Source organism: Centroberyx gerrardi, chromosome 11, assembly GCF_048128805.1.
Source record: "Centroberyx gerrardi isolate f3 chromosome 11, fCenGer3.hap1.cur.20231027, whole genome shotgun sequence".
In the NCBI taxonomy this organism is placed as follows: Eukaryota; Metazoa; Chordata; class Actinopteri; order Beryciformes; family Berycidae; genus Centroberyx; species Centroberyx gerrardi.
In genome coordinates this window covers 6,220,554-6,247,417 of record NC_136007.1, presented here as the reverse complement: position 1 = coordinate 6,247,417, position 26,864 = coordinate 6,220,554, and the positions used below count along the sequence as shown (strand labels likewise).

General features: G+C 43.8%; 2 protein-coding genes across 2 annotated transcripts; one reads left to right on the top strand and one right to left on the bottom strand.

Moving 5' to 3' along the window:
* Nucleotides 1–332: 332 nt before the first annotated feature.
* On the top strand, nucleotides 333–4,666 carry LOC144541725 (uncharacterized). The gene is made up of 4 exons (XM_078286430.1): nucleotides 333–893; nucleotides 1,444–1,649; nucleotides 2,274–2,394; nucleotides 3,985–4,666. The coding sequence occupies exons 1-4, from the start codon at nucleotides 399–401 to the stop codon at nucleotides 4,138–4,140; spliced, it is 978 nt and encodes a 325-aa protein (XP_078142556.1). The 5' UTR covers nucleotides 333–398; the 3' UTR covers nucleotides 4,141–4,666.
* A 5,242-nt stretch (nucleotides 4,667–9,908) lies between these two features.
* LOC144541772 (beta-galactoside alpha-2,6-sialyltransferase 1-like) lies at nucleotides 9,909–24,181 on the bottom strand. The gene is made up of 7 exons (XM_078286701.1): nucleotides 23,975–24,181; nucleotides 22,691–23,053; nucleotides 20,880–21,144; nucleotides 19,643–19,740; nucleotides 16,146–16,247; nucleotides 13,689–13,863; nucleotides 9,909–10,623 (listed from the first exon to the last, which is right to left on the bottom strand). Exons 1-7 carry the CDS (start codon nucleotides 24,164–24,166, stop codon nucleotides 10,352–10,354), a joined length of 1,467 nt encoding a protein of 488 aa, XP_078142827.1. The 5' UTR covers nucleotides 24,167–24,181; the 3' UTR covers nucleotides 9,909–10,351.
* Between the last annotated feature and the right edge of the window lie 2,683 nt (nucleotides 24,182–26,864).

Below are 26,864 nucleotides of genomic sequence, written 5' to 3'. Positions count from 1 at the left end.
CTCCTGTTCATCAGCAAGCTCACTCCCTTGCGTTTTTTTCTTCTTTTACAATGTAATCTATTCATATGAGAAAGATAAATTGTCATATTTGAAAACAGTGTTTTCTCCAGTCATATATTTGGTTTTTTTATGTTTTCTTGTGTTTTGTTTTTCTATTCTCATGCTCACTTTTCCCTCGTGAGGTGAAATGGTAATGTGCCTTTAAGAGAAACAGGGGCGTGTTAGATTTGGTCAAGGAAACGTTACAAGTAGGAGGGGATTACATTTCCACCGTCTGGCAGCTGGTTTTTCTGAGATCACTCGGATCAAAACCAGAAGTAAGTGAGAGCTTTTTTTGCAGCATCAACTACACCTCGTTTGTCTTTTTGCTGACATCAGTCCCTTCAGCTCATCTAAACATGGACACACGTGTTAACAGGAGAGGACACACGGAGCACTTTGTTAGAGGTCAGCACTTGAAGCTGAAAGATTTGAAAGAGAAAGCTCAACAGTGGAACCAGTACCTCTCCAAAGAAAACATCCCACCATCCCCCCGACCGGAGTTTCATGTCTCCCATCTGAGACACGACACAGACAGAAGTGGAATAGATGGGATTGCGATCGACATGAACTTTCGTGTACCGGACCCAGAGGAGGGAGCGGAAGACCACGAAGACCCAGAGACCCTGGACCTGATGTGGTGGAGCCTGTCTGTGGGATATGAGGAGATAGAGTCGGCTGAGAAGAGACTCCTTGAGGACACCTACCCAGACCGGACAGAGGAGCAGGCCCGGGGACAGGAGAGGTTCCTGGGGAGGTTTGCCACCTCCCCTGCCTTCCTCGAGACCTCCAGGCTCGGATCGTACCGCTTTACCTTCCCCCTGCAGGACCTGCTGGAAGCGTACCGCAGGAGGGTAGGCACTGTAAATTACTACAAGCAGGTAGACACTGTACAGTTACATGAAGCAGGTAGACACTGTACAGTTACATCAAGCAGGTAGACACTGTAAAGTTACTGCAAGCAGGTACTAGTATGCATAAAATAAGTTATTTATCAACACAATCTATTGTGAACACTTGAACAGTCAAAGTACAAGAATGATTTCATCAGTGATCTGCAGAAGAGTAGCGGTCTCCAACAGACCAGAACATCTGCTGAAGAGTGAGCTAGACTCCACAAAGGGAGGAATCAACATACAATTTTTTAGAGAAGGAGCAAAGTGCGAACATGAGGACTCACACACACCAGGATAAGTATTATCTCAAGGACAAACATTGTTTATCTGCAGAGAAGTGCCAAATGTTCTGCACATTTTTTTTTCTCAGTGTTATCAGTACTGCAGTGTTTACATGTGTATATAGTGTTTCTATAAATAGAAATACAAAGTTTTACTTGCAACATTCTTTACATACAATAAGGACAAAGAATCGGCTCTTCCATTAATACACGTTTTGCCTTTGCAGTTTTGTGTGGGCTCAGAGCCGATCCTCCGAGTGTATGAGACCGTCCTGTACAAACAGGAAGTGATGCACTCTGTGGTGGTCCACAGCCACTTCTATAACGAGCTGTTCCAAGACTATCCTCTTCTGACTGACAGCCCTGATGCGGTCTGCGCCTACGAGGACGGACACTTCATCTGGAGGCCTGAGGCCATGTGTGAGACTCACAGGTACTGCAGTGTGTGTGTGTGTGTGTGAGACGGAGAGAGAGAGAGATTTTGTTGGAAAGTCAAAGTTTCAAAGTCTCCCACCTTGCCCTTAGGAGGGAAGAAGTCAAGTTAATCAGAGGTGAAATAAAGACTCAGGGCATTTGATGCATAAATATACTGTAGTTTTATTCTCCTTTACCTCTGTCCAAGTCTTACAGCCTGGACAGCATCAGTTGTGTGCAGGATGGGGCTGCGAGGAAAGACACAACAAAGACAACAACAAACAAACCACGTCAAAGCAAATCGTACTGTTGTGGGAAGAGAACACAACAGTCTGGCTGGCCTTCAACAGGCAGAGGAGGCTTCTGTGTGTTCACATGCTGGCCTGTTCTCTCTTTTGTCTGTTGTTGCATATTCTTCTTCTTCTTCTTCTTCTTCTTCTTCTTCTTCTTCTTTTTCTTCTTCTTCTTTCTCTTTTTCTTCTTCTTCTTCTTATACAATTGTTGAATACGCTCTGTGGTTCTACACTTCCCAGACTTCAAGAATTCTCAACTAGCCAAGAATGATGATTTCTCTCTCTCTCTCTCTCTCTCTCTCTCTCTCTCTCTCTCTCTCTCTCTCTCTCTCTCTCTCTCTCTCTCTCAGCTTCCAGTTGGTCCAGAAGCCATATCAGAACCAGATGGTAGCTCATCTCTTGTCCAAGCCAAAGCATCAGTTCTATGTTTGGGACAATGTGGCTGTAGCCTTCCACATGCCAGAGAGCGAGGTATGAAGACTCACTTTCCATTCAAACTGAAGTTACATGTTACTGGTAAAGACTATGAGTTAGGGTTAGGCCACATCCACACTAATACGTTTTCGTATTAGTGTGGAAAAAACGATCTCCGTCCACACGAGCGTTTCAGAAATAATCTCCGTCCATACTAACACGCCTGAAAACGCATATCACATGACCATTCACGTACACTGGGCATGTGCGTGCCGGTGTAAACAGGAAGCAGATTGTCTACTCTGCGGTTGGTTGCTTAGTTGCAGAAAATACTACGGAGGAAGAACAGAAACGGCGAAAAGTACGACCGGAGATTTCTTTGCTTGGACCGACGATGAGGTGGAACTGTTACTGAAAGTAACACACGAGTATAAGGCGGTCGAGGCGGACGTCGTGACTGATAAGACCCAATCAGGAAGCGAACGTGGGCGTCTGCGTCATCGTTTTCAAAAGTCTCCATTTCCGCCCGTCCAGACTAAAACGCAATCCCGGAGTTTTCGAACTAAAACGGGGTCAGCAGCGTTTTCAAAAGTCTCCGTTTTAGGGGTCCGAAAACGCCAGAGTAGTGTGGATGCTAGGCGTAAACGTAGCAAGAGTTATGCGTTTTAAAACGAAAACGTATTAGTGTGGATGTGGCCTTAGGGTTCCTACTGCAGTGCTCCTCAGTTAAAATACCAGCCAAATGAATCATTTTGCTGCTTACCATCATGGTATCTATGCTGCTCAGTGAAGTTACTGTGGTTAATGTTACTGACGGCCAGAAGCAGCCAGTATGAGCATTGAGAAAACACTTCTGGATCCTATAGGGAGCTGAAGGTAACATCTCCTCCTGTATAATTCACATTGAGTCTTCCTCTGGGATGCAGGATCAAAAATCTACTGGGACTCCTGGCATGAAGGTTTACAGTTTACAGAGCGCTGATAATACAGAATGTCTTTTACAGCTTGTGTGAGTTTGGAATGTGATGTATAGGCAGCGGTGTGTGAAGTGTTTCCCAACATTCAGCTCACACTAAGAAAAAATAAATAAATAAATCACTTCCTGTATAATTCACATTGACTCCCAATGTAATTTAAGATGAAAAGGCCACTAAAGTATAACTTTGTTTTTTCTGAATTTAGAAGATTATAAATATTTTGTTGTTTGCTTATACCAAGCCTGTGGATCTAAAGTTGATAACACACAAGCAAATTTTTAGGGCAAACTCATTGCTGGCAAAATTATGAAAAAAGTATGAGTGACTAGGCAAAGAGGGCAGTGGGCAATGGTAACTGACAAATTTGAAAGTTGGAGGAGTGGAATGGATGAAATAACGGTTGCCATCACCGTGATCCAGGCCTCCTCTTTTCTACTGAAAATGTAATAAGTTAATCATTTTTTCAAGCTCAATCATGCTCAATGCCCATGTGCAGTTTCAGATTGATTGGCCGACCCGTTGAGGAGCAAAATGGATGCAGACAGACAGACAGAAGGACAGAGTTTTCCTCATTTTATAGTAGGATTCTGAAAGTAGGAGTAGGAACAGTTGAACTCCATCCTGTCCTATTCTTTTGTATCTCATCATATTTTGTTCCCTTTCTATTCAGACACTGGACTTTGACATGCAGAGACTGAGAGACTGCCTCAGGTTCTGTGAGCCGGGACATCCCACCATCTCACCTGCTGAAGATTTTGATAGTTTTGAGGAAGCTAATGAGCTTGTCGAAGCCTGGTGGCCCTACTATCACACACCGTTCTACTAACTACACGCAAATATCTGCAATCTCAGCTATGGACATTCCTGTGGATGAAGTCCAGGAGAGTTCAGGACTGAGTATGGATCCTCTGGAGGGGGTCTTGTGACCCACCGACAGTGGAGAAAAGAAAGGTAAAGCGCTTACAAAGAAAAACAGTTTGACTGGAACAGAGTGCACCTGCAGAGGGCAAGCAATGCCTTGCAGCTAGAGCTGAAAGACGAGGTGAAGGAAGGAGAGAGAGTGCAACCTATAGTTTAAGTTAAACTTGCACAGCACTGAAATGACTTGATGCAAGTGACTGTCTCTGTTTTCAGTAATCTAGCTAATGTTAGCTAAAACAGAGCTTACACCGATTTGTCTAGCTTCATTGCCTAGCCCGACGAGTCAGACCCATGGACCGCTATGACATCCACGTTTTGGCAAATTACATTACATTACACTTTGACCTACCGGGATGGTGTGTGTGGGTCTTGTCTCTCTGCCTGCAATGTATTCATCATGACAATGTAAAAACAATAAAGTATTGAAAAAAGCAGATTTTCTGTGTCTCTGTACCAGCTAAGATCTTTCCTCAGTGTAAACACATTTCATGCATGGAGGAGGAGGAGGAGGAGGAGGAGGAGGAGGAGGAGGAGGAGGAGGAGGAGGAGGAGGAGGAGGAGGAGGAGGAGGAGGAGGAGGAGGAGGAGGAGGAGGAGGAGGAGGAGGAGGAGGAGGAGATTGTTGGACAGAGGCATTGAACTGGTCAGATTCTGTGACAGACAGACTTGCATTAGTTTATCATTAAACATGTTTTTTTGTTCTGTTTGTTTTTTAATCACAGTGCAATAATGATTACCAAAGCCACACTGTCGTTAGATATTTATGTGTCAATGGCCATCGTTCTAAATGTACTTTTGTCCCGACGTCCAGAAGTGCTTCACTCCAGAGTGTCGACACCTCCTGCTCATACACAGATATTTGGCTGACTGACACAACACCTGAAGGACATTGATCAAACATCATGTAAACTCTGCACTGACATCCAGGTAAAGCACTGCAGACTTTTGGGAAGAGAAAATCTGGGTTTATAACACAGAGAGTAATATTCAAATGCAACATCAATAATAATTCACCCTAAAGCTGCAGATGCTTGAAACTACTTTTAATTGCATTTTAACATCTACAGCATTGGTTCTGAAACTCTTCAAGTGAGCAAACTGAGTCTTCCTCTGGGATGCAGGATCAAAAATATACTGGGACTCCTGGCATGGAGGCAGAGAAGCAGGTTTACAGTTTACAGAGCGCTGATAATACAGAATGTCTCTTACAGCTTGTGTGAGTTTGGAATGTGATGTGCAGGCAGCGGTGTGTGAAGTGTTTCCCAAGCAAACACTGAGCAAAAAAAAAAACACAGAAAAAGAAAAAAGTGCTGGATATTTTTCCGTTTTGCTGGAACAAATGTAAAAAAAACATAAGTTTCTCATTTGGCCTCATTGTTCACCTAAAACAAGCAAACATACTGTATATTTGGCATTTACAGTTAAGTTGTCAATGTATATGTAATTATCTCAATAAGATCCAGTATTGGATTGCAACAGGGACTGGTGCCGGTACTGGGAATTAGCAATTTATCCACATTTTGCACTGTTATGAACAAGACCAGGTCCAGACAGTCCAGGCCAACCTTGACATTATACAGTGACAACGCTGCCACCTAGAGGTGTTTGTCAAGGACTTGCACACCTTAATTTGGGCTGTTGAAGCTGCATCATGCATACATCTTACGTTAAAATCCACCTGTGTTGCAGCTTAAATCACAAAGTGGGGCTGACACAGAGAACAGCGCCCCGTCCCCACTAATTGGAAAGCCTCAGATTCAGCCTATTTGCACAAATTAAATTGAAGAATACATTTATGTCCGAGGAGTGCACAGTTTACTGACGTCACATTGCATGATTTCTGGTTATTTAAGTTATACATTTGAGCAGGTATCTATTGCTGCCACTTGGTGCCGCCAAAGAGCAACGTTGCAGAGTTCAGCTTTAAGTTGCCAGTGAGCTCCAGCACAGTGAAGAAGATGTGGAGGAAACACTGAAAACAATGCAGAATTGGAACAAGGAAAGGCTTTTACTGCACATCTTACTTGGCTCGCCATATCAAGTTCAGTTATAACACAGGTCAATGTGTTGAGAGCAAACTTTACTCTGGTGCCCGGTAAAATGTTGAAATGTCAGGTTTGTCGCCTTGTGTGATTGGTTAGTCGCCCTTTGACATGTGAGTCAGACTAAGTGATGTGTTTTGTATTTATGGCAATGTCAGGCAGTGAAAAGACAACTAGTGCACTGGGAGATGAGGGTCAGAAGAGGTCGAAGAAGACAAAAGTCCTCCTCATTGTCCACTATCTACTTATCTCCTTACAGCCTGTAGACGTTGTTGACTTGTACTCAAACACCTGGGGGATAATAAGGATCACACACTGTGAATCATTACTGTGAAAAGGTTCTAGCTATATCTTGACGTTTTAGTTTTGAATCTGTAAAACATGTTAAAGTATGTACATCAGTCATGCATATTGATGATCGCTAAATAAAAACAAATATTATTTTGTTATTTCATGCCATTTTCATCAGGTTAACTGTGTGGTCCTGGAGGAAAAACAACTCATCAAACAGAACTGGAGTTGAGCGTCCGGCACTCTCAGAAACCAGGAGCATAAAGTGAAGGCAGAGGAAAAGCGCATCTTTGAGTCAGGATAAAAAAAGAAAATAAAAATGGGACCAACTTCCCTGTCCTCTGCCCTCATCAGTGCAAAGATCACAACAAGAAGAAGACGACATACTGATGATTGACAGTCAGCAAGCAGGAGTCGGGATGACAAGGGAGGAATCATTGCAGCATTATCCTTGTTTTCCTCTCAAATACAATGACATCAGCTGTGTGTTTCAGTTTGTTCGCCTCCTGAAAGTAAATAAATAATTAAGTTTGACATCTCAGTAAAAATATAACCCAAGTTATATGATTAGTAAAAAATAGAAGTGCCATTTTGGTTCTTGGAAACGCAGTTCCAGCTCGTAGATTCAATCGGCAGTTTGACTGAGATGAAGCGCATGATGTGCCGAGCTGTCTTTGTCCTCATGGAAAGTGGACAGCATTTTAGTTTCTCCTCCTTTCTTTTCTTTCTACTTTCCATAATATCAGGTATTTGGGACTCACAGCTGCCATTCACTTCAAATGGAGATTTCCCGATCACATCCATGCTGAATCCTTCATGTAAAACTTTGTCTGATCCAAGCTGCTTGTCTGTTTGCGTGCGAGTGGCATGTGACGGTACATATTACAGTATGTTATACAACAGGTAGTTTCGGTGAAGCAATCTGATTGGTCAAAGATTTCTTCTAACCGTGCTGATGATTCCCATAAAGCAGGACTAGCTGGGCTTTACTGGTTGCTAAGCCAACTCTTGTGGTAGCCAGGGAAGTTGTTTTTTCTTGCTTTCTCCCATTGTTTATTCTTATGTACACTACTGTGGAGAAAACTTTACAGACAGTTCACATGCGTTGGCAATCATTGTATAAAAGCCATAATACCCTTGAGGACGTTCTTTACTGTGATAATGGGTTCAGCGGTGATGTGGACACGCTCAAGAAGATTGGAGTTTTAGTTCTATAAACATTTCTGGAGGCAGAAATAATCTGATTGGTTCAGTTAAACCTCGATGGGCGGAGCCAAACAACCACAGCTTTTCAGCGCTAAAGTTAGCTAACTGGCAAACTTGACAAGCAAAGAAGGAACTCTGGTCAAAAATATTTATATATAAATATGAATGCCAATGATTTTTTTTCATTCATTCCATGGCATTCATGATGTTGAAGGTCAGCTAGCTAACTAGCTAACCTAGATAATTTAGTATGATAGATTGTATTTTTCCAGTTAGCAGCAGAGCGCTAGGCTTCATAATATTAGCTTCCTCCTCTCTTACTTCGTCTTTTTCACTGAGCTTCAGTCTAATGTCACTTAGCCTGAAAAGCTGTAGTTCTCTGGCTCCGCCCACCGAGGTTTAACTCAACCAATCAGATTATTTCTGCCTCCAGAGCAGCTCTGCCTCTGACAAATGTTAACTAAATCTGAAATCTGCACGGTACAAGACACAGCCGAGTCACAGTATCACAGTAAAGACCAGCCTCCTGGGTAATTACTGCTACAATATATACACTATATAAGGATGCTAAAGTGATTATAGATAATAGATTGTTACTGTTGTGATGAGGTTGGTACAACACATCTGTTCATGTCTTTTCCTCGTGTGTCTGATGTAATTCTGACCAGACTGACAAACTGTTAGTTGGATCACGATGCGGATAAGGAGAGGCTAGGAGTCAAGTCTATCGCAGACAGTATTTCCTTCACTGAATAGGTTTGGTTAGGTGTGTATCCATGTGTGGTGTGTATTTTCTGTAGATGTGCACAAGTGTGTGTGTGTGTGTGTGTGTGTGTGTGTGGTGCTGCAGCTGACAGGCAGGCATGCAGAGACATTCATCAGCAGCTGCCTCCTGCTCTCTGATCACTTTATATACACACTTTATAGGTTTGTTAAGAGAAGTGCCTGTATAAGTGCTATATAACTGTAGGTATTATCATTGTTACTAGTATTACTATCATTATTATTATTACTACTGGCGTGGGATATTACATGGATACAGAGCTTGCACAGGCAGGGCTTAACCTCAACATCCACCTGTCAAATGAAATGTGGATGGTTTGTTTTGGCTGTGGCTGGTGAGTTAATTCTGCCACATTGCCACATTGTCAGCTGGCCAATTTGCATTTGATCAGTTTAGTCTGACGTTGGGATGGTAAGTCCACCAGCCACCGTGGCCTGTTCACCAAAAAGGGAAGTAGAATTTCTTAAAAACTGAGATCCAAGCTGCTTTGTCAGCAATCAAAGCAAAGCAACTTAATTTTCCGTCTTTGTCAGATCTCTCGGAGAAAAACGTACTGTTACGAAATCCTTACTAATTCCTCAGTCTAATCCGCAACTAACACTAAGTTTGTATTGTCTAGGAACAGTACTGGATCTGACTGGTCCTCAGTATCAGCCGATACTTAAGAGTTTAGTAATTGGAAGTGGTATCGGCAGTGAAGGAGTGGTACAGTGCATCCGGGTGCTAAACAAGTCGAGCTCGGAAGCCAGAACCTGCCAGAACTTTCACCTAAAAAAAGTATAAATTGAACCGTTCCCTGCCACGTAACTTCACTGGAGACGTCCTGCCTGAGCCACCATGACACAAAGAAACACAACATGATTCAGTGTCACTGTTCCCCTCAGGACAGCTAACTCGTTGCTGCTGTTCTACCGATCCAGTTAGCTGAGGAGGACACTCGGAAACAGCCTTCCTGCCAGAGGACGGAGTTTCACTTGTGATCAAACAAAAAAAAAAAAAAAAGTGGCTTTGTGGTTTGGTTTGAAAGTAAAAACCAGATGAATGGGAGAGAGAGAGAGAAAGAGAGAGAGAGCAGGACTGCAGCGCCTCACAGTGGAATGACTAACACATTACAGTATATATACACATTACAAAGGTACAAGCTGTGTGTGTGTGTGTGTTCTTGTTTTGCTGTCCTTGTGAGAATCAGTTTGTGTTTCAGACCTTCGGAGTGAGGACAGTTTTGCAAAGTGAGGTCTTTTTGGCCGATCCTCACTTCTTCAAGGGGCGAGTTTAGGATTTAGGATTTAGCATTTAGGGTTAAGATCAGAATTTGGATCGGGTTTAGGTTAGGGTACGGGTTAAGGTTAGTTTTGGGTTAAGGAATGAGCAGTCAATGCAAGGTTTGCATATGGACATAGTATAAGTATATATGTGTGTGTGTGTATACTCTGTAAAAGCAGGCACATCTAGTTGATGGGATTTCAGTCTGTGCGCTATGACAAGGAACACGTGTGTATTCCAGTGTTTGGTATATTAGTGTCACCGCTAGTGGTGACAATATACAATATTTATAGTGAGTGGCACAGCTTCCCTTTTGGCATGGCAGTGTGTAACAGGTGCATGCGTCTGTCCTCGCTTTGTTTTTGTCTCGGGGTCGGGTGTGAAATGATCAGTCGCAACACGTTCTTCATGCAGTGTTTGCATTCTGATTTTGCTTTGCTGTGTACATTTGTGGTGTGTGTGAGTGTGTGTGTGTGTGTGTGTGTGTGCTACGCTTCCTGTGTACGAGCTGCCTTGAATCTGCCAGTCAGTCAGTGGTTGGGGCTACTTCCAGGAGTTTGTGTGCAGTTTAGGCTGCTGAACCCCGGCAGCGTGACGCGTCCGTGGGTGTAGATGTCGCGGTCGGCTCCCCGGTTCATCCGTTTGACCAGGTTCTTCTCGTAGAGCAGAGGGTGGTAGGCGCCGAGCGTGCACGCCGCGTCGTAGAACCGCTGGTAGTAATGGCAAAGCTCCGTCTTCCTCCGGGACGGCAGGAACTCGTAAACGTGCACCACCTCACACAGGGACATCATCAGGACCGTGCCTGGGTTAGGAAACAAAGGAGAGGAGGGAAGGAAACAAGGAAGCGAGGAGAAGTGAGCGGCTACGTTTGCACGCACAGAGAGTTCAGGTCAAGTCACTCAGCTAACCTGGTTTTGGGTTGACACGTATAAACGTCATAATAATCCGGTTAAGCTCATGCTCAGATTATGAGAAACCTGTTAGGATGCCCGGCTTTCTCCCGTATTAAACCTAAACAGGTTCATGTGGCATGGAAACATCTGACTGCTTCCACTTTGGTTTTAGCTGCGTACACTCAGACTCACACAGCATTATGGGTTCATTTCGATGTCTACAAAAAGCACCCTGAGCTGAGCCTTACCAAGAACAGGCTGTTTCTGTTGCCGTGTCTTTAAGGCTCGTTAATATTAACGACCCTCTATTCTGATTGGCTAACCGTTTCAAGAGTGAAACGTGAGACGCCGCGGCCCGGCGGCTACAGGTAGGGAAAACTCTCCGGTAATTAGGGCTGCACGATATTGGAAAAAACTGACATTGCGATATCTTTTTTTTCTGCAATATATATTGCGATATGAAAAAATACAGGACATTTCACTAGATACATGCAGTGTGTTATTCATGTACAGATATACAATTAACAATCATAATTTTCATCATTTGGGTACTTTAAAAGTCTATCCTCTTCTAACAAAACAAACCCCCCTCCTACTTCTACCACACTTGGTTCAGCCCTCTGCCACCCCTCCAGAAATCAGCTTGGACTCCTCCACTACAAGGATTGGAGAGAGAACAGGTGGAGAGGTATTTGGGAAAAACAACACGTTTCTTAATAAACTTTACAAATGGACTTGTGTGTCGCAGTTGTGTTATTTACATGTAATCTACCATTTCTAACGATGTTCAAATGTATGCTTAATCTGCGTGGTGGAAGATAAACAGGCCTCCCAGCGCGGCTGAGGATGGTAAAACTCTCAAACTCAAGCAACAAACAGATTTATCTATATGCCAGCAAGATGTAAGTACAGATAGATCTGGATACTGCAAGTTTTGTGTGTGTGTTGTGTGTGTTAAGTGTTTCTTACATTAGGGCACGGACCAGTCCTGTGACAGTAACTTTTTAACTTTTAACCAGCACCGGGACGAGGTGCCGCTGATAACGGGAATACACGCAATCAAAAGCCGCCTCACGTAACTGAACGCCTGCCTCTAGCATCCAGGTGACATTATCTGTGACAGTAGCCGCGTCGCGTGCATGTTTACAGGCAGGTGATACGCAGACTCTGCATGCACAGCGATCAGTTCACTATGTGCTCTGGTGAAGGGGTGCACTTGATCAGTTTGTCAAACAACCAAAACAGGCAGCGCTCCTTTTCAGGTTGTGGTAGGTGACTAGTGGGGCCTGCTTTGGTTGTATGATAAATTGATGAAGTGCACCCCTTCACCAGAGCACACTGGGAACTGATCAAACTTCGTGTACCCAAGAACCCTTAAATTATGTAATATCAGACAGACTTTTCTTGTAGATTAGTCATGGAAAATGAGAACCTTGCGAGTTTTCCTTTTGTATCAAGCAGCAAAAAAGTTGTAGCATGACGTGTTTGAGTTATTGCCTTACTTGACATCGCGCGTCCTGCAATGTGACTATTGCACATGCTCACATCGCGATGTCGATGCTGAAACGATATATCGTGCAGCCCTACCGGTAATAAACAATGACAACCGCTCAACCGCTTTGAAAAAAACACTTTGTTAGTCTATTATTTCTTACAGAAATGATAATGAGCGAACCTTTGTGACGCCACAAAGTTACGGAAGTCCAAACGGCTCGTTTAGAGGCTCGCTTTTCTAATATGGATTGTGTGGATTTAGTTTTGATACTTTCACCATGTTTAGATAGACCATCCAACTCCTTTATCATCACAGAGGAGAGGGGAGCCCTGCTTTACATGATATGGGACCTTTAAAGGCCCATTTTTAGTTGTAAAATATGTCTTTCTCCACCCTTCAGAGAGTGCTGTGATCATAGGCAAATAGTTAGATTTGGTTCCGGAGCCAGAGCAGCTTACATACTCTGGATGGTAATTTGGCACGCCCACTTTTCAGTCCAATGCAATGTTAATGGAAGTTTGGATGTAAGACCTGAACCTGGCCATTTGAAATCAAATTTAGAGCTGATTTGAGCGTCTCCATCCAAATGAGCCAAATAATCTTGAAGTGTTGACTGTTTTGTAAAAGAAACGGTTATTTTGTCTCACACAGATCCACCAGTATTTTTGCTGTGATCACAGTACTTCCTGAAGAGAGAGAGACGGAATTCCCCTTTAACCCAAATATGACCTTAACAGGAGTATGGCCAATAGCCGGCTTCCTCTGTCCCATTAAAGCAGCGCAGCCCACAGCCTGCCTCCGTCCCACTTTATCAGCCATTCCTTTCTTTTTGTTTACTTCCCTGCAGTCTGTCATTCACTTACTTCTTCTGCAGACTGTCCTGGTTTTCCCAGGTGCTCTCATATCCTCTCTCTCTCTCTCTCTCACACACACACACACACACACACAAAACCCATTTCTTGGAGTTTCTACTCGTTGTGTCTCTCTTTTTTTTTGTTATATTGTACTTTGATTTCTGTAAAGCTTTTTGGGGCAGTCCTGTTTTATAGCATCCATTACTGTAAGTAAACTTCACTTTATTTGACAAGGGAGGAAAAGACAGAAGAAAGGCAGATATTGATATAACTTTGAGGTGAAGGCGTACTTGAAGGAAATATGTAAGACTTCTGTCAGTCCTCGGTTAACATGAGCATTTATTTCTAAAACAAAATACAGACAATAAAGACATGGAAGCCTTCTGAATCTCCTAACAGGGAGCTTGGTTAGTGATTAATAGGACAGGCTTGCAAAATACTGAACCCTCCCTTTCATTTGTAATAGTCATAAGACCAGAGGATAATTAATGAAGGGCCACACTGCTTTTGTCCCTTGTAATCTGTCCTTTGTGTGCCTTGGGTGTGTAATGAGATGCTAAAAATAAAGCGCAACAGCACAATTAGTCAAACAAAGAGGTGAAAAGAGCGTCGACGCTTTACATACCGAGCAGGCCGGAGGAGGGCGGGTTCTTCTGGATGGGCTCTGCCATGTTGTCTTGGATTCTCTGCCACAGCTGCCACTCAAAGCGGGGATGCAGGATGTAGAAAGGCTGGAGGGGGTGCAGCCTCCTGTACCGCTGGTACTGGACAAAGATGGGGTAGTCTGTCCTGTTGTACCACTGTGGGAGGGACAGGTCACTCTTTAGAGGATAATACACATCTTAAGATCAAAGAGTATAAAACTACTTACTACACACTTGAAAACCTCAAGTTGGGTAGTCTGTCTGTAGTCTGGGATAGAGAGCTAATTTCACTTCTTCTAATGTATGTCCTATAATGGATATAAAACGGGGTTGTTTTCCTGATCGACAGGTCGCCGATTACAGACCAATAGCAGGTGGAGCTGCGGCTCTGTGTCGACCCCCGGCCTCACAAAAAATGTCAACATGGCGGCGATCGTAAACCCGGCCGTTCATAAACCCATGGTGACATCACACTCACTACTCCATTTGTTTTACAGTCTCTGCACTGAGAGAGTGAGGAGAAAGACAGAGGCTGAATCTAAAATGCCTCTATTGTAAAACCATGAAACTCCCAAAAACATACAGCAATCAGGCTACATGTAGAAATAAAGTCCAGATGTCTGACCTCTGGGCGACAGAGCTGAACTCATCTGTCCCGCAAACAGGAAGTGAGCTGAGGTTCACTCTGAACCGTCAAACAAGTTCAAACTGAAAGTTGCTGTGTGCAGTGTGTGATATGTAACCTGCTGTTATTTGTATAAAGATTATTCACTTTCACACAATGCTACCAAGAAACCTTGTTATGCTGATCTGCATCTCTGCTGTGTCCATTCATTTTAGAATATATTCTGAGCTATTTCAGTTTTGTTTTTTGTTTTTTTTTGGTATTTTATGTTTTTCATGGTGTTCATTTTACTCTATTTGGGTTTACTCCTGTCATTCAAAGGTTGTATTGTTCAGCAGTTGCTTCAGTAGTTTCACTAAACCAACTTTTGAAAAGTGTTTTGGTTCTTATGATACTGCATATTAATTCTGATGAATGTGCTTTTAGCCTTGTAACCAGGAAATAAGAGACGTTAACTCAAATGTTCATCAACTTACAATCCAAATACTAATGAATGAAAATAATTGCAGTATGTTTTTCTCAATATTGTGCAGCTTTACTCCAAAAACAATAAAAAGGCTTCAGTAAAGAGAGGAATAGTCAGAAAAAGAAACATGTCACATCAGTTATATAACTGAGTTATATAATTAAGGTAATTAATGAGTTGAGGCAATTAATTAAAAGTTGAATTAAAAGTTAATTCAACGTTAAATGCAATCACTAAAAAGGGTTTTGGCGGAGTGAAGCACTGAGGCTGAACAGAGTGGAGGAAGCGATGGAGGGGAACAGAAGAGAAACAGAAAGAGAGATGAGAGAAGTGAGGATGAAAGAAGACGTTTAGCCTCCAGTGTGAGTCACTGCTAACTGGTGCTGTGATTGGACGGCAAGCTGGAGGCCGTCCTGTAACTGAAAGACTCCAAACCCTCCAAACAGTCACTGTGTCCATCAACAGTGATGTCTGGGGTCTGAAAGTATCTCATCGAATGTGAATCAAGGAAGGAATCTGCTTATCAAATTTCAATCCTTTCAAATCCTTCATCGTAACTTTTTTACATAATTTGTTGGGGAAAAAAGGACAAAGAAAATGTCAAAAGCGCGACACTCGATAACTTTTACATGATGCTGGGTTGATAAGTGCTTATTCATCGCTCTTTAGCCCACAGGCCCGTGCCACAGATATTGCATCACACTGTATTCTTAAAGGATAACGCTGGTGTTTTTTAATGCATTTCTTACCGTCAACAAATCCTATGAAAATAACAAAATCAACAATGCAATCAGGGGTGACGGGGGATCCGAGAAGAGGATTCATTGGACTTGGGGATTTTGGGGATATTTCAAAACGGAACAGAACCCTGCATGCGTCCTGTTGAAGTGTCCTTGAGCAAGACACTAAGCCACTGCTGCTCGCTCATTGTTAAGTCACTCTGGACACAAGCATTAAAAAGCGCTAAATGCCTAAAATATAAATGTACAGGCCTAGCTGCACAGCTGTATGCTCTATACGCCCCCGAGGAAGAGGAGGGAAAACATCCTGCAGCCACAGCCGGTCACATCTGTCTGCAGCTGGGAGGTTTGTCTACTCCTCCAACAAGTAACCGACTGTCATGTGGAGCTTCAAAACTGTTTCCAAATCTGTTTTAATATGTTTTTTTTTTTGGTTTTTTTACTGGGCCATAACAACATATTATGAAAACTGTGTTCTTGTTTGAGTTGAAGGTTGAATGTTGTGGCTCTGTGTGTTTCCCCTCCACACACTGACAGGAAAACAAGGTTTGTCAGAAAGGTTCGACCTCATGTTGTTCTGTCAGACGGCTGAGAGGACGGGCGTCACCTGGGTGAGGTCAGCGGAGAAGGGGGCGGGGTCCCAGGCCACCAGAACACCTGAGCTGTACAGAGAGCTGGACAGGAAACGATGGTCATCAGACGCCATCACCTACAAGACAAGATGATCCATAATGATTATTAATGATTACTAATACTATCACTACTACTGCAACACATTTCATTATCCTTTATTTATGATATCATTGAGATTGAGGTCTTGTTTTTATGTCTTGTTTTCAAGACCTCAAAAGAAAACTACAAAAAAATAAAAAAAGGATCACAAAGATGATGAAGAAAATACACAGTATAATTATGTCAGTCAACAACAGACAGAAACATAAATTATAAAAAGTAATCGCAAACATTGTAGAAAAAGTGAGATATCATTGATTTAAAATCATTGAGGGGGACGGGATTCATAAAGTGTATAAGAGTACTACTGTACTGTAACAGTACTACTAAAAACACCAATAAAAAATAAATTAGTCACCAAAATAGTCTTTCAAAGAGCTGACTGGACCTCACTGGCAGAAAATCTTCAGGTGAGATAAAACTCAAACCCTAAAGCATGGGAACGTTTTTGAATTGCGTCAAAATGACCCCAAACAACACGGCTGTATACAAAGTGTGTACCGGAGCTTGAAAACACGTCGTCATATTCAATTTTATCTTTACCAGTTTCCCCTTGAAATTAGGGAAAGTTATGAAATATCAAGCTGGAAAAATAATGTTAATCATGCATGGTCTTAGGAGACATTAAATGTTGAATGGGGTCAAATTGACCCTAAACATAATAGGATTGTTAATCCAACCAACTACAGGAAACCACCCCAAAACACAAAGGATTATGGGTACTACTTGGTAAAGCCAGAACTGGGTGCAGCCAGGTAACAATATAATCCAACACACTGCAGCTGCTGCACCAGACAGGGAGCCGACTCACTACTCATCAGACCAAATAACACATAATTCCAGCTTTCTGACCTTTGTTGCAGCGATTCTTAAATAAACCCAGACTGAACACAATCAGTGTTTCCACTTGAGTCCTGGCAGAGTGAAACAGCCCGTAGACCATGGGACAATAAAACTGTTTTAATGGTGGACCAGGTTGGCCCATGCTGACTCAAAGAAAGCACTAATGCAGATTCTCCCTATCCGGCCTGTTTAAAACGTCACAGTCTGTTACTCTTCTGGCCTGGGACAGTCAGATCATTAACAACTTTCTTTAATGCTAAATGCACCCAGATTAAAAATAATCTCTGCTCCATTAAAGTGCATTCAAGTGCAGCATTAGCACATGGAGGAGATTAATTCTGTTATCCTCAAAACCACTCTTCACTCTGAAACCACAAAATACGTCAAAATTATGAGTTAGACACTCTGGTTTATCATTCTTAAAATTTCATGGATCCTGAAATAGCCGGTAAATCATGGAGAATCATGGTGGCAAAATCCAATGCAGAAATAACTTTGAAAACAGCAATTTTTCTTGCAGGAAAGTTGAATACAGCACAACGTTTTTTTTTAAATAATCAGATTACTTTAGTGCTTGAATGCTTTAGTTTTGACCATGAATAAATACACAAGAAGGGTGCTTGAAAAGTCACGACAAACCTTTGAGTTTGAAAATGATCTAAGTGCCCGAACCCTTGTGCCACATTTGGCTAAAAGCTTTCCTGGCCAGAGGTCGGTGTGACGACTCGCACTCACTGTGAAACTTTTTCATCCATGAACGCCTACAAACCTCTAAAACACCCGAGTCAGAGCCGCCGCCCACAGCTCTCTCCCTGCTGCAGCGTGTGCTCACACACCTGTACAACCTGTCTGGAAAACAGCTGACATTTTTAGAAAAAAGCTGTAGAATATGCTTACAGAAAAATGTCTGGAAGATAAGCCGAAGGGGACCGATGCAGTTAGAACAGCTATGAAATGCAGATGAGAGTTTCAAACGGTAAAAGTTAGATAATTGTTTGGTAACACGTCCCTCGATGCCCATAATCACACTGAAGAACAGCCTCAAGGGTAATATGTGTTGTAATTATTTATAAAATGGCTGCCGCTGCCTGAAAAGTTTCCTCCAAATTAGTGAGGATGCATAAGAACAGGAACAGGAGAAAGCAAGACGATTACCGACTACATAAAGGTTAGCACAGCAACCAGCTAGCCGTGCATTATGGGAACTATCAGTGTGGTTGGAACGTGACTTTGACCAATCAGATCTTTTTTTATATTTATATAAATGGCTCTTCATACATACGCCATTCAGTAGATACATTTATCCAAAATGTCTTAGAGTGTCATGAGCGCCTGCATGTTCAGTCTGGCTCGTCCCGGAGGGAATCGAACCCAAACCTGCCTGTTCCTACCTTTCTCTTCCCACTGAGCTACATGACCTTCACTGTATCTCAATGCACCATAAATGTATCTGAAGGTCAAACTGGACAGTAATGATGTGTGTTCATGCTTGTTTTACATTTTAAATTAGCTTTGTCAGTGTTTCAAACATGTCGTCCACCTTCTAAAAAGTTGGGAAAATGAGGTTCAGCTTTCCAAAGGTAAAATGCCAACATGAGATGACATTTACGTTTTGTTTTTGCTTCTGTGTTTTTTGTAAGTTTAGAAAATCATGGTTTAGGAATCAGAATCAGAGTAAAATGTTGTAAACATAAGATAAACACATTGTGTCACCAAGACATCATCTAGTACAGCGGTTCTCAAAGTGGGGTCCACGGAGCCCTGGGGGTCCGTGACACATGGCCAGGGGATCCGCAAAATAACTGATCAAACTGATAAATAATTGATAAAATTGTGCTGCGTCATTAAAAAAAGTCCATATCTGCATGTGGGGAGCATATCTGCTTGCGCCACGCTGTGCAATAAAACAAGCGTACCTTTGAGCCAATTACTCCCACCTGTTCGTTTCCAGCCAATAGAGATTCTGATACGTTGTGACACTTCATGTCGATCTTGCTGCTGTCGATCAATCACACGTGGGTTAGGACACCGCTGCCATGCCGCTGTTTAGCTCGCTTCACTAGCCATGGAAAAGTATTTGAGTCACAGCCTGTCAGGCGACACTGAGGCCAGATTGGCTAAAATAAGAAAATACGATGACAGCTATATCGAGTTTGGCTTTATTGAGAGCGGAGTCGTCATTCTCCACTCTGACCGCAATGAAGACTAAACACAGGGCACGTTCGCATGTGGAAAATGATCTTAGAGTCTGTCATCCATCACTCCAGGAACTGAGGAACTGTAGTGAGAGACAGACCGGCCCACACAACTCATTCATTTACAAGGTCAGCTGCTGTGATTGTAAACTGCAAGAAGAGGCCGAAATGTGAAGCAAAACAAAGGTTCTGAGGGAGATCTTTTTTTCGGTGTTATGGTCAAGAGGGGGAAAAAATTCTCCCTTATAAGAGGTCCTCTGTCTGAAAAAGTTTGAGAACCCCTGATCTAGTACTATCTTGCTGCAGCTGAATGTGCCAGGTAAGGTGTGTCTACCTGGGAGTTGATGAGGCGGATGCTGGTCTTGGAGCCCACGTCCTTCTCGTAGCCGACCGTGGGCGCAGCGTTGAACCGCAGCACGGCATCATGAGAGTCTGCCAGTCAGGAAGAGAGGAAAAGAAATGACTGTCGAGACATGTGCATCCATGTCTGTAAACAACCTGCTGACCAACAACATGCTCAGTGTTAGAGCGGGGCATCGTCAGGATTTCACTGATTCCGGCGGCATTTTCGAATCTTCTTATCGATCCGATTCTTTATCGATTCCCTTATCGATTCCTACTGTGTAAACTGTCAGAGGTAACACGCTACACAGCTTTAATGGCTTTACCTGTGTTTTATTACTCAAAAAGACATCGCTGTGGAGTTACTTTTGTCTCAGAATTACGTTTCAAAACAGCTAAGGCACATTTGGCATAAAGCCTTACTTTAGAGAACAAAATACAAGAACAACTGAAAAAAAAGTCAATTAACTGGATTCTTAATTACAACTTCATTGGGTCGTTCAAGCGCACTCTAGTTGTAATTTCAATATTTCCGACAGCATTTGAAGGCAACATCTGCTTGCTACTGTAGGGACGGTTGGCACGGAACATCTAGGACATGTTGAGGTGAATATTGGACCTTTGAACCCGCAGTGCAACCGTTTGGCTTCAGAAGACTTGGGTTTATGGTAACTGGTTTGGAACTCTAAAGAAACTGTCTCCAGCAACTTCTGTTGTTTACGACTCGCTTTCAGAATGAAAACAACAATAAACTGCAGAACTGATCAAAGAAAAGGGTCAGAACATTATATTGTTAACTGTCAGTTTCGCTTTCACTGTCATACCTAAGATATGAATTGAAAGCTTGTGAGCGCAGTCTGCCGTTTATTTAGAGACCAGACCGGATCAGTTAACATTTCCGTGATCTGAGTATTTACTGTGGAACCAGGTGACTGGAAGCTGCCTTGATGTTTTCTTTAGACAACAGTAGATTGTTACTTAAGGCTCAGTCCCAAACCTGATGACTAGTGATGATTTCTGTACAATAATAGTGATGACATCAGCAGAAGACGTACAGTATTTTAAAGGCATGATATTAAGTGGGTGACATGAAAGTACTTTAACAAGTTACTTTAATAAATTCTAACTCTGTTTAGGGCAAGTAACAAAGTAAAGTAACTAGTTAGTTTCAAGTAACTTTCCCCAACACTGGTAGCAAGAACCGACCCTTTGGCTGCTGAATATCTCACCTATCTCCTTGCCGAGTCCGGAGTAGCGGAGCGATCCGGCCGACGACACGACGGCGCAGCTCTTGTACGGCCCAAGGTCGGAGGTCAGCGGCTTGGGTGGCAGCTGGGCGGCCCAGGACAGCGAGGAGAAGGGCAGGAGGTCAGGGGTCAAAGTGGAGACCTCCACCTTGTCCTTCAGTTGGCAGAGAAGCTGCGGACCGCTCAGCTTCGGCCTGCTGGACACACCGCCTGGGCCAGAGACCTCCACCCCATACTTGTTCATCGCCTGGGGGGAGCGGAGGATGACGAGCACACAGAGAGAGAGGGAGGAAACAGAACAGAGAGAACAGAGAGAAAAAAGAAAGGAAATTATATGATTTCCTGTTCTTCCCCACCCCAATTTAAAGATAAAGATATTACACACCACCAGGACAGGAGAACATCACCCTGTACTTACTCAGCACCCGAGGGGGAAACAATAGATGGAGAACATTGAGAGGAAGAGAGAAGACAGGGAGGATATGACTGGACCAGAAAACTCAATCCTGTAATTATTCATTGCCTCAGGTAAAAAAAACATAGGATGAAGAGCAGATTCAGAAAGACAAGAAAGGGAAGAGAGGAATGTGAGGAATAAGATGTAGATCTGAGGGAAGAAAAGAGATAAAGACAATTAAAGAGAAGTAAAGAGAAACAAAGGACAGGACAGGACAGCACAGGACAGGACAGGACAGCACAGGACAGGACAGGACAGGACAGGACAAGACAGGACAGCACAGGACAGGACAAGACAGGACAGCACAGGACAGGACAGGACAGCACAGCACAGGACAGGACAGCACAGCACAGCACAGGACAGGACAGCACAGGACAGGACAAGACAGGACAGGACAGCACAGGACAGGACAGCACAGGACAGGACAGGACAGCACAGCACAGCACAGGACAGGACAGGACAGGACAGGACAGGCCAGGACAGGACAGCACAGGACAGGACAGGACAGCACAGGACAGGACAGGACAGCACAGGACAGGACAGGACAGGACAGGACAGGACAGCACAGGACAGGACAGGCCAGGACAGGACAGCACAGGACAGGACAGGACAGCACAGGACAGGACAGGACAGGACAGGACAGGACAGCACAGGACAGGACAGGACAGCACAGGACAGCACAGGACAGCACAGGACAGCACAGCACAGGACAGGACAGGACAGGACCGGTCAGGACAGGACAGGACAGGACAGCACAGGACAGGACAGGACAGGACAGCACAGGACAGCACAGCACAGGACAGGACAGGACAGGACAGGACAGCACAGGACAGCACAGCACAGGACAGGACAGGACAGCACAGCACAGCACAGCACAGCACAGCACAGGACAGGACAGGACAGGACATGACAGGACAGGACAGGACAGGACAGGACAGGACAGCACAGGACCGGACCGGACCGGACAGCACAGGACAGGACAGGACAGGACAGGACAGGACAGGACAGCACAGCACAGGACAGGACAGGACAGGACAGGACAGGACAGGACAGGACAAGACAGGACCGGACCGGACCGGACAGGACAGCACAGGACAGGACAGGACAGGACAGGACAGCACATATAAATGAATGAATAAGATAAGATTGTAACTGTTCCTCCATTCCCCCCATCTCCAAAGGCCAAATGAAATACTAAAACATGACAATAACATGCACTTTTATCCTAACTGCATATGTTTCCATCATGGGGGCCTCAGTGGGAAATGAACCCCCGACCCTGACTGTCAGTGCCTTGCTCCGCCCCACCTTGCTCCGCCCCACCTCGCTCCCTCACCTGATAGTTCTGCACCACCTTCCTCAGTCTGCTTCCCAGCATGCTGCTGGACATCTCGTCGTCCCACACCTCTCCCAGACTCCCGTGAGGCCCGAAGAACGCCGCGTCTCCGCCGCTCAGCTCCCCCCGGCGCCGGCCCCCGAACAGGGTCTCCAACGCGCGCGTGAAAGGGCGCGGCAGCAGCCAGGCGAAAAACCCCGAGGACTCCCGCTCCCTCGACTTCCGCTTGGAGCGCGAGTCCCGGGCTTCCTGGGTGCGGTTGGGAGAGGAGAGGACGGGGATTGGACGGTGAGGGTTGCCGGGGACGACGCCTGGAAGCTTCTGAGGGTCAATGTACATGGGCTTGGCCCCGCCTCTCAGCACCTGTGGGAGACGGAGGGAAGACGAGGTCAGCAGGTGTGAGGCTCATACACTGCTGACTGTAAGAGTTCTGTGTGTGTGTGTGTGTGTGTGCCTGTTTACCATAATGTTTATGGTACACACCCACACACACACACACACACATAGTCTTACTTAAGTCACTTTTGGGGTATTTACATAGACTTACATTCATTTCCTGGAGACATACCCTAACCCTAACCTTAACCACTGACCCAAAAATCTGCTTTTTACCAATTGGGGACACGGCTTTTGTCCCCAATCAACTGGTCTTAAGTCTGGTGTGTGTCCCTGAAAGTGACTTAAGTCATACCACACACACACACACACACACACACACACACACACACACACACACACACACACTCACACACACACACACACACCATACACACATGTACTCATCATGTGTGTATCAGCCTTTTGACATTGTCATCTCTTCACATGTACAGATATAGAGCTACAGGCCTAGAGATACTATTTGCACACACACACACACACACATATTACAATATATTCATATTTACTAATTACAGCATACATTGAATATATTCTAATTCACTAAACTGTATGCAAATCTATATACTGTATGTATAATCCATATTCGCTGCATTTTCCCAGCTATACATTCTACTTTGTATGTTTATAAAATCCCACACTTGCTTATATTATATATTACTTCTGATTTTTACTGCTTTAATTGTTTATTTTGTATTCTATGTGCGTGCTTATATTCCATTTTTCCCTGATTCCTGCTGCAACAATTTTCTCTTACCATACTAATATACTGATTCTCTATTACAATATTTACAATATATTCTAATATATAATATTACTACAAGGTCAAATGCAAGGATGATGACACACTGCAAGCAGCTGCCCGTTGCATCAGATTACATTACAGACCTTGATGACGGAGTGCGCTCGGGGCTGGGCCCGGGTCCGCGCCCGGACGCCGAAGATGGCGTCGGTCACCGGCACGCTGTTTTCGGCACAGAGGGCGTAGAGCAGAGCCATGGAGACGCAGAAGAAGGCCATGCAGAACGCTCCACGGCGAGCCCGGCGCCTCAGACGCCACAGCAGGCTGACTCTGTCCATCGCCGCCCCAGGGATCTGGAGGACAGACGCACAGGCTCAGAGGTGCAGAAGGGAATAATTGGGCTTCCTGAACATTAATCAACAATTTATTAGTACTGGGTCTGTTGTTATTGTCCTTTAGTTTGAGCTGATGTCGGCCATACTTCATGCTTTCATCCAAAGATCAAAGCTAAGCAACGCACTTGGTGATATTCTAATGCAGTGTCATGAATTAAACTTTATGAATGTTTACGACTGTTGTCATTAAGTGTCATTCGGTTGATAATGTCACTTTCAATGCAAAGTTGACACTGTTCTAGATGTCTCTGTCATGACAACTTGACATTAACCAAAGGGACATATCTCTCAGCCTTATTCACCCCCCTTCAAATAAAGTGTTACCAAAAAACCTTGGATTGAAACTCGAGGAGAGGAGGAGGAGAGAGAGAGAGAAATATGAGCAAAGGAGAGTAAAGAGGAAAATAAAGAGGAGAGGATGAGGAGAGGAAAGGAGGAGAGGAGAGAAGTGAGGAGAGAAGAGACAGAAAGAGGGCAGAAGGGGAAGAGAAGTGCAAAGCAGAGGGGAAAAGATGAGAAGATCACAGAGGGAGGAGAGGGAAGGAGATGGATGGGAGGAAGAAGAGTTCAGGTCATCAGTTCATCCTCTGCTGTTATGCAATGGATCAGCATGCAGGCTCGTTCGGTGTGACACCGCACGACCAATCTGCGGACTAAACCCCCAGAACACGGGGATTACCTCATCAAGACACAAGATGAGATCAAAAACCACTCAGCAGTTTGAACTCTGCAAAACACAAACATCGAATCCCACTGAGACGGGAAGAAAAGACTGAAAAGAACGAAGGAATGGAGGAATGAATGAATGAATGAAAGAAGAAGAAAAAGGGAAACATGCTTCGACTGCCCCGGGCCAAATGACGCATGGAGCGAGGGAGAAGGGAGGAGGAGGGCGGTCTTTCTGAGGGAAGAAAAAAAAAAAGAAAGAAAGAAAGAAAGCGATCGCTGATGGAGGGAGAGTGGAGGATGATTTGATTCAGACCGAGCTGTTAGAGGAGGAACGAGAGAGAGAGAGAGAGAGAGAGAGAGAGAGAGAGAGAGAGAGAGAGAGAGAGAGAGAGAGAGAGCGAGAGCGGTGGGGGGAAGGGATTAGAAGAGAGACCCGCGCTGTCTGAGCAGAGACCAAGGAGGCATCAGCGGTTTGCCTTTTATCCCACAATCCTTTGCGTTCATGCAGAAGGCACGCAGCAGAGTGCCGGTCAGACTGAATGGAAGTGAATGAGGCTGAGACAGAAAATCAAAGTGTAAATGCAGCTTTTTCTCTTCGAGGGTAATGATATAATAATAATAATAATAATAATAATAATAATAATAATAATAAGGATAGTAGTAATAATAATAATAACCTCCATTTATATAGAAATGATCTAAAAGCAGAGTTTACAAAGCGCTTTACAGGAAGACATAAAAACATGGATAGTTGAATAATGAGGAGATAAAAATAAGAAGAAAGAAGAAACATTATGAGAATAATAAATCAATCAATCAGATAAAACAAAACATGAGCAACAACACAATATTAAAAGTGGGCAAGATCCAAAAATCAATTAGATAAAAGCAAGATTATAAAAGTGTGTTTTAAGAAGTGATGAAAAGATGATACTGACTCTGTGTTGACCGGCAACAGTCAGAACAGGCTGATGCATGGGAAGCCTTTGTAAATATACATTATGATCCGGTCAAAACCAGCAGTTCACAGACAAAAAATTGCCTTTATTTCCCATGACAAAAATGGATTAAAAACATCGCACCAACGCACCGCAGCCGAGTCTGATCTGAGAACTGCCGGCTTTGACCGGATCTTAATGTATATTTACAGACTCCCCGTTCATTGACCTGTTCTGACATTTAGAGCCACTTTGACACTTGATCTCTTGACAGCTAGCAGAAATTGCCAGATCAGAAAAGACTGAGATCTTTCAGAATTGAAAGCATGCGTCCCTGCAGCGATGCTCAGCCGGCTGCGCTGCAACAACAGGAAACAGGAGGTGGGCGGTTTGGTGATGCCCAGCGCTGCTTAATCTCACTCGCTTACTCAAACCGCGATGAAGAAATAGTAAATAAGTGTATTAAGAGTAGTAAGAGTAATATGTTGGGATGTTGTTGGAGAGAAATTACGCTCATTTCTGGGTAAAAGGCTGACATTGCTAGCAAAAGTTGGCAATGATGGTGACTTGATTTTGACTGACTGTGCCGTGGGAAAAGGGGCCACATAAATAAACTTAACTTGACAACTACTAGTATTTGTAAAAGGGATGACATGGAGTTTATTGATTTACTGCTGTTATTGCTTTCTGCTTTTTTTGAAGTGACGTAGGCTTCCTGTGCAACAGAGTTGTGAATGCAAAGCTTTTGTAGCAGCATGTGTGAGGCTCGCTTATCTGAGCATCTTCATACCCTTTGTACTACAGTACACACTCTGTCACAGTCCTGTTCCCTCACACAGTAAACAGCTGTGTGACAGGAGTCCAGTGATTGATCTGATACAAGATGGCGGCTGATGCAACACGGCGTGCTGCGGGTGGTGCGTTCTCTCGAATTAAACCGGATATATTCAGAAGTAATGATGGTAAAGTGATAGTAGAAGATTAACTACTAAACTTTATTGTGGCCAAGATGAGAACCCTGAGTCATGATGAAA